The sequence below is a fragment of the Halichoeres trimaculatus genome, unplaced genomic scaffold, assembly GCF_033239565.1.
Source record: "Halichoeres trimaculatus isolate MK-OKI-2021-1 unplaced genomic scaffold, fHalTri1.1 fHalTri1_scaffold_2, whole genome shotgun sequence".
NCBI classification, from domain to species: domain Eukaryota; kingdom Metazoa; phylum Chordata; class Actinopteri; order Labriformes; family Labridae; genus Halichoeres; species Halichoeres trimaculatus.
Window position 1 is genome coordinate 17,667,874 of NW_027437180.1, and position 8,216 is coordinate 17,676,089.

At 45.8% G+C, this 8,216-nt stretch overlaps 1 protein-coding gene across 5 annotated transcripts in view; it reads left to right on the forward strand.

Moving 5' to 3' along the window:
* The window catches only part of crebbpa (CREB binding lysine acetyltransferase a), a 52,840-nt gene extending 47,810 nt beyond the window's left edge, over positions 1 to 5,030 (forward strand). For all 5 annotated transcript variants that reach the window (XM_074694352.1, XM_074694360.1, XM_074694378.1 and 2 more), the window contains 3 exons: positions 66 to 227; positions 1,048 to 1,329; positions 1,442 to 5,030. In XM_074694352.1, coding sequence (XP_074550453.1) covers positions 66 to 227; positions 1,048 to 1,329; positions 1,442 to 3,727 — 2,730 coding nt within the window. In that variant the 3' untranslated portion in view covers positions 3,728 to 5,030. The remainder of the gene's footprint in view (positions 1 to 65; positions 228 to 1,047; positions 1,330 to 1,441) is intronic.
* Positions 5,031 to 8,216: the final 3,186 nt, after the last annotated feature.

An 8,216-nucleotide genomic window follows, 5' to 3' on the forward strand; every position in this document is an offset into this window, starting at 1 on the left:
AACTAAAGGTTGTGAAATTTGTAATGAAACTGTTTGTACAACATTTGCTGCTGTTTTCCTCACAGGGGACACCGGGGGACAGTAAAAACGCTAAGAAGAAGAACAACAAGAAGACCAATAAAAACAAGAGCAGTGTGAGCCGAGCCAATAAGAAGAAGCCTGGGATGCCGAATGTAGCCAATGATCTGTCCCAGAAGCTGTACGCCACCATGGAGAAGCATAAAGAGGTCAGACCTGCTGTCTTTTGGTTTAGTGTTTAAGAGAAAAAAGTATACATACATGTGTGTTTACAAAAACAACAGTTAAACTAAAATATGCTGTTCATCAGATGATCAAAAGTCTATGACCATAGCCCAAAAAACAAAAACCCAAGTCTGTGTCACCTCCAAGTGGTAAAGATGGCTTCACAGAGGGCATCCACTGTCTGTATCCATTTTTGTGAGCTTCCCTCACCATCAATCCCTGATGTAGATCAGAGTAAGGATATTCCTCTGGAATAACTGATCTGCAGCATTGTTGATAAACCGAGTCATTACCACACAGACCAGGGCCCTCAGTCATCTAGGATTTCTGTCTTTACCATCAGGAGGTCGTGACAGTGTGAATCCCTGAAAGGAAAGGACATTGAATCCACATTTTTGTGCAGATTTTGGCTTTTGAAAGGCTGTGGTCTGAAACATTTGATCAGATGATGAACAGCATATTTTACTCTAATTCAAAGTAGATTGCTTACTCAATTTTTGTCTCATTTCTATTTCCTCTTTGCATTTTAAAGCTCTACTTAGACCCTTTTAAGATACAACGAAGCAAAATGTAAAATTCTACTATTTTTCAATTGATCTTAAAATTTTGATCGGTTGTGTATGTAGACACCATGTGGGTTTGTTATTTGATGCAGAGAGCTGTAATTGTTCCTCCTTAATATTCATATGAATGATACTTGTCCCTTGAGTCCACAGGATGTCTTCAGAGTGACAAACATTTGATGTGTGTTAAAACCTGTTTGAGTTGTTTTTGTCTCATTAATGTGTTCTGTCCTTATTTAAGGTGTTCTTTGTGATCCACCTCCACTCTGGTCCCATGGCCAACACCCTGCCGCCCATCGTTGACCCTGACCCTATGCTTTCTTGTGACCTGATGGACGGCCGTGACGCCTTCCTGACTCTGGCCAGGGATAAGCACTGGGAGTTCAGCTCCCTCAGGAGGTGCAAGTGGAGCACCATGTGCATGCTGGTGGAGCTTCACAACCAGGGACAGGATCGCTTCGTTTACACATGTAATGAGTGCAAGCACCACGTAGAGACACGCTGGCACTGCACGGTGTGTGAGGTAAGTAACCCTCAGTATGACATGCACACATCATGTCATTGTCTCAGTGCTCAATCCTATTCTGTGGAAATGTGCAGAATGTAACTTTTCTCTGTCGGCCCTCTCTCTGCAGGACTTTGATCTTTGCATAAGTTGTTACAACACGAAGGGCCACGAGCATCAGATGGTCAAGTGGGGCCTTGGCCTGGACGACGACAACAACAGCCAGAGTGGAGAGGCCTCCAAGAGCCCACAGGAGAGCCGCCGTTTAAGTATCCAACGCTGCATCCAGTCCCTGGTCCACGCTTGTCAGTGTCGCAACGCCAATTGCTCTCTACCGTCCTGCCAGAAGATGAAGCGAGTGGTGCAACACACCAAAAGCTGCAAGCGCAAAACCAATGGTGGCTGCCCTGTATGCAAGCAGCTCATCGCTCTATGCTGTTACCATGCAAAGCACTGTCAGGAGAACAAGTGTCCCGTCCCTTTCTGCCTGAACATCAAGCACAAGCTCCGCCAGCAGCAGCTGCAGCATCGGCTCCAGCAGGCCCAGCTGATGAGGAGAAGAATGGCTACCATGCAAGGCAGAACCATGCCGCTACCGTCCCCACCTGCCTCAGCTGCCCCCAACACTCCCACACCCCACCCACAGCCCAACACTCCCCAGACACCCCAGCAGCCGCTCTCAAACCAGCCACAGACGCCCAACTCAGCCGGCGTAATGTCGCCCTCTTTTCCCAACGCCCCTCGCAACGGCCAGCCACAGAGCCAGGTGTCTCAGGGCAAGCCGGGGCCCCAGGCCTCCCCTCTGCACCAGCAGCAGTCCCCCTTACCCCAGCAGCCTCAGCCCCCTCAGCAGCTTCAGCAGCAGCCCCCTCCTGCTGCTGTCAAGATGGCGCGGCACATAGAGATGATGGCACAGGCCCAACAGAACCAGCAGAACTACCGGGTCAATATAAACGGCATGCCCATGAACCCACAGCAGCCTCAGCGCATGGCTGGGCCCATGCAGCCACCCATGCAGATGGTGCCAGGGCCCCGAGGACCACAGGTCATGCAACAGGGCATTGCCTCAGGACAGTGGCCGGTGACTGCAGGGCCAATGCAGGCAGCTCAGAACCAACAACCAGGCCTGGTCCCAGGTCAGACCCCACAGCAGCCTATGACAATGCAGCGAGCTATGATGGCCCCTGGGCAGCAACCTCAGGCAGGTGCAAGGATGATGATTCCACAACAGCCAGGTGCTCGGCCTCAGACGCCCCAAAGACCGGGTGCTATTGCACCAAATGCCCTGCAGGACCTGCTCCGCACCCTAAAGTCCCCCAGCTCACCTCAGCAGCAGCAGCAAGTCCTCAACATCCTCAAGTCCAACCCTCAGCTGATGGCCGCTTTCATCAAACAGCGAACAGCCAAGTACCACGCCAACCAGCCCCAGCAACAGCAGCAACAAGCTGCTCAGCAGCAGCAACCTGGCATGCCGACAATGCAGGCGATGGCCATGCCGGGAGGGGCTGTGCAGAGGCCGGGGATGCCCCCTCAGCAACCACAGCAGCCTGCTGCACAGGGAATGGCTGGATTAGGGGCTCAAGGGCAGCTGATGAATGCAGCACACAACACCAACCCTCAGCTCCAAGAGCTGTACCGCCGGCAGCTCTTACGGCAGCAGCAGCAGCAACAGCAGCAGCAGCAGCAGCAACAGCAGGGAGTGATGCCCCAGGGCCATCCGGGCCAGTTCCCTGCTCAGGCGCAAGGCACAGCAGCTACATACTCCCAGCTCCGCATGCAGCAGCAGCAGATTGCCATGCAGGCTGGTGCAGGGGCAGCAGGAGGCCCCATGGGCCAGCTCCCACCCATGGCTCAGATGGCACAGCCTGGGATGGGGATGGACTCCACCCAAAACCTGCTGCATCAGCGGCTTCTTCAGCAGCAGCAACAGCAGCTTCCCCCGCAGCAGCAGGCCGTCCTCAAACAGCAGATGAGCTCTCCAGCTCAACCCAGCCCCATGAGCCCCCAGACACATCTGCTGGCTGGCCAGCCCCAGGGTGCAGCCCACCTCCCAGGCCAGCCCACGCTAGCCAACGCCCTCAACAACCAGGTTCGCTCCCCGGCACCAGTCCAGTCCCCATGTCCGCCCTCGCAACAGCAGGCCCAGCAGCGGCCTCATTCCAGCCCCTCGCCACAGGTCCAGAACCAGCCACAGCCCTCACCACAGCACCCACATCCACCCCACTCAGCCTCCCCGCATCCAGGACTTGGAGGCCCATTGTCAGGGTCCATGGAGCAGGGACACCTAGGGACACCAGAACAGAGCGCCATGCTGCCGCAGCTTAACACGCCCAACAGAGGGGGGCTGAACAGTGACTTAGGGATGGTGGGAGACGCTACAGGGGACACTCTGGAGAAGTTTGTGGAGGGATTGTAGCATTTCTGCTGGGAACTGAAGAAACACAGACTTGCTCCCAGGGACCTCTCCTCCCACTTTTCTTTGGTCCTGGTTCCCCCCGAGACTCTAAACCCTGTAAGAGGGCTTTGTTTGTTCTTTCTAAGATTGAAAACGGTTTTTGTACTGACATGTAAAAAGTTTCAACTGTTGTAAAAAGAAAAAGAAAATTTGGTTGCAGAAAAACAGAAAAAGTCTAAACTTTTAGGGAATGTAATTGTTTCCTAAGCCCAGCTGATGGGTATTTCTTCCTTAAGATGTTGAGGGATTTGCAAGTTGCTTCTTAATGAAATTTAAATCACAAAGAATATATTTTCTGTTTGAGACCAAATGTGTTCAATACTCAATTTATTTTCGGTTTGTTTTTGGTATGGTTTCATGCCTTTCTTGTTTCTTTTCCTCTTTTTTTTTAAGAAAATGTACAATTGCATTATATTATTCATATCTTTTTATTTTGTACCTTTGGAAAAGAAACTTAAACATTTTTTTGTGTTGAAACTGTAAAGTAATTTGTCTGGGAAAACGCGCCAGGTTTTGTTCTCTTCTCAAGCTGTCATTCCTGGCAATTGTAATCTAGTGTTGTACCATTACTCCAAGACGATGCGTTCAGGGACAGTTCCCCTCTCTTTGTGTGTATGAAGAGCACTCAGTTGTATTAAATAGGAAATGGACTGCAGGCATGAATGCAGGCACACATGAAGACACTGACACAAACCCTCACAGTCACTAGAGTACCTACACCTTGACTGGTTTCACAAACACAACATGGACTGCAGCTACATCTCGGTGGCCTGGAAATTAAAAAAAATATCCATCTTGCAGGTGTAAAAAGTTGTTGTTTTGACATTAAAATAAATTTGTCATACTTTTTTGTCATACAAATGTTGTAAAGTGTAAAGAGAGCGTGAGAAAGAGACCAGCCCCCTAAGCTGAGGTGGAATGATCGCCGGTTGTTAGTCGGCCACATCTCCGACGTCGCCTCATCCTCTAAATTTTACACTAAGCTGTGTGTGATCTAGGGATGAGGGCACGTTTGAGATTCACCCTGAGGAAATCTAGATGTGTTCAACCCTCATTCCTCTCTCACAAAAACTTGAATCGGGGGGGATTTACTTTTTCTCCTATTGTAAATCAAGTTATTAAGCAAAATACTATAAATATAAGGAAGAGAGAATGAAATCACTGTATAAACTGGTAAAAGACTCATTTCTTACTTGTATACCATATTGTTAAATAAACTGTGTGCAACAGAAGAACAGTACTCTGTTGACTAAATAATGAGGCATCACTCGGCCTGTTTGTTCGTGTCCATTTGTTTCATGTTCCTGTGGGACAGCAGGGTTGGGGAGGGTACCTGAAGATCTACGGCCTTTATTCCTGCATTTTAAGTTTTCTGTCAGGCGTACATTTAACCAGAGATGTGTTTTTGTAAAAATTCAAAGTGTGAATGGTTAAAGAAGGAGCTTTGTGTTATTTCTGATCCAGAGGTCACACTGGGAACGAGGTGATCGACATTTCCTCTTTGGGATGGAGAAGCATTAAAAGCCACTTCTGTGATCTATATCTATATCTTTGTTAGATTTTAAGATTCTACAATGGGCAAGAGAAGTTGGAGGGAGATATACACTAATCTCTTTAAGAGCTGATCAAATCAGAAGTTGAGAAAATGTTAAGATTTCTCCTCTTAACCAAAGATGAACAAAAGGATTACATGTTGGTCTCTTAATGCTGTAATGTAAAAAATTGAAATTCATGAATAACAACAGTTACTATATTTTGATTAAAAAAAAAAAAAAAAAACTTGCACATCCTGGGGCATCAAACATTACAGTATATACATACACTCACTGGCCAGTTTATTAGGCACACCTGTCGAACTGCTCGTTAACGCAAATTTCTAATCAGCCAATCACCTGGCAGCAACTTAATGCATTTAGGCATGCAGACATGGTCAAGACGATCTGCTGCAGTTCAAACCAAGCATCAGGATGGGGAAGAAAGGTGATTAAAGTGACTTTGAGCGTGGCATGGTTGTTGGTGCCAGACGGGCTGGTCTAAGAATTTCAGAAACTGCTGATCTACTTGGATTTTCACCAACAACCATCTTTAGGGTTTACAGAGAAGAACACACTTTTCCTGACAGTGGTCGGCTCAGAACTTGGCGTCAACAACATGAAAGCATGGATCCATCCTGCCTTGTATCAACGGTTCAGGCTGCTGGTGGTGGTGTAATGGTGTGGGGGATATTTTCTTGGCTCACTTTGGGCCCCTTAGTACCAACTGAGCATGGTTTTAAGTCCACAGCCTACCTGAGTATTGTTGCTGACCATGTCCATCCCTTTATGAGCACAGTGTACCCATCTTCTTATGGCTACTTCCAGCAGGATAACGCTCCATGTCATAAAGCTGGAATCATCTCAGACTGGTTTCTTCAACATGACAATGAGTTCACTGTCCTCAAATGACCTCCACAGTCCCCAGATCTCAATCCAATAGAGCTCCTTTGGGATGTGGTGGAACGGGAGATTCTCATCGTGGATGTTCAGCCGACAAATCTGCAGCAACTGTGTGATGCTATCATGTCAATGTGGACCACAACTCTCTGAGGAATGTTTCCAGTACCTTGTTGAATCTATGCCACAAAGGATTAAGGCAGTTCTGAAGGTAAAAGGGGGTCCAACCCAGTACTGGCAAGGTGTACCTATAAAGTGGCCTGTGAGTAGCTCATGTTGATGAATGACTGCTGATGTATCATTGTAGTTGGGTATCACTGATGTCTGCAGAGCTTCTGTCAGATTAATGGACACAGTCTTTTTAGAGAAAGAGACCAGCTAAACCTGAAGGTAAGTTTTCACAGAAGTGTTGATCTTATTTTTTTCTGTTGTTTTACATTTAAACTCAGCTCTTTAAATTGATTCTGATTCAAATTAGAGATAAAGTAATGAAAAAAATGTTGAGAGCAGTGACAGGTGGGCAGTGTTCACATGTGGATCCAAAGGGTATGTTTTTGTTTTCATGCTGTTGGATTCTTAAGACAATTTAGAGCCCATCTTACCATTTCACAAAGTTTGACACTGCTGGAAATTTAAATAAATCAAGGTAAAAAATAAAAATAAAAAATCAGGAAACACCAAAACCTAACAAAGTCATTGTATAAAATGTTGACAGTTACGGTACATACCCAACTGAGCTTACAGCCGCCAGCACTTTTGAAAAAGAGTCTGGGGCAGGGTTGTACTTATCACTCCTCAGTTCAAAGTTAATGTATAATAATAATAAAAAACACTGCCTTTTAAATGGATGAATTCCTCCAATGAGATGATGGACACAAATGTTACAGAGCTCGGCCACATGATGGCAGAGCAGGACAAACAACACAAGGATGTCAATGGTCTGGCTGTATCCCTGGGCTGCAGCACCAAAATGAACTGCTAAGTTTATATTAACCCACACTCTCTTAATCTAAGTGTGAATGTGTGTTAGAGACTGAGGGTTACACAGTTTTGAAGTGAAAATGAAACTGTTTTCTAATTTTCTTTCTAGATTGCAGCTCCCCAGGGAGCAGTGGCCCTTCAGTCAGTGATGGTGTACGCTGACCATCGACCACCCCCTGAGGTAAGGTCTTTTGGTGTGATTTTATATTCATACCACTGTTGATATGAAGGAAGTAAGAGAAGGCCTAAAATCAAACTGAAGATGGAAACCTGGCAGAGCAGAGCACACTGAATATTAAAGATGAAGATCAGAGTCAAGATGAGGACTTAGAGACACCTCATGAAGATGATGAGGAATATGCTGGACCTTATGCAGATGCCTATGATTATATATATATATATATATATATATATATATATATACCCTGGTTAATATCCCACATTAGCACACAGCTTTACAGTTTTACACAGACTCTACACATCAGTTTCCACACCAGTACCTGGAGATCATACAGCCTACAACAGAACTTTCTACAGCAGTGTTTCTCAAACTTTTTTCCAAGCGACCCATTTTTTAGAGGAACAAGCCATGGTGACCCAATCCAAAATATGTCCAATCTGTATATCGGTTGACAGGATAAATGTGCAAAGATAAAAGAAAAGGTTCTTTAATTGTGTTTCTGCATCATCTTACATCTTTTGTTCCAGTTAACAGGCCTAACATGTTTGGCAAACGCATTTAAAGCTTTGTTAGGCTTACGCTCTGAAAATATTTAACATTTTTACTATACGGGTTAGCCTGCTTGCTTTTCAGAATTGTATCCCAGTCATGTATACAAAATGAGAGAACACAAGTATTGAGCGCAGAGTCCACTCTTTTTCTATATTTTGTCTTCATTTTTGTGAGAACTCCAATTTGTATCTGTATTTGTTTGAATGAGCCTGTCAAAGTCAAGTTACTTTTAGTTGTGACAGACAAGAAAAAAAAAACTTTTCTGTTCTATTCTATTCTATTCTATTCTATTCTATTCTATTCT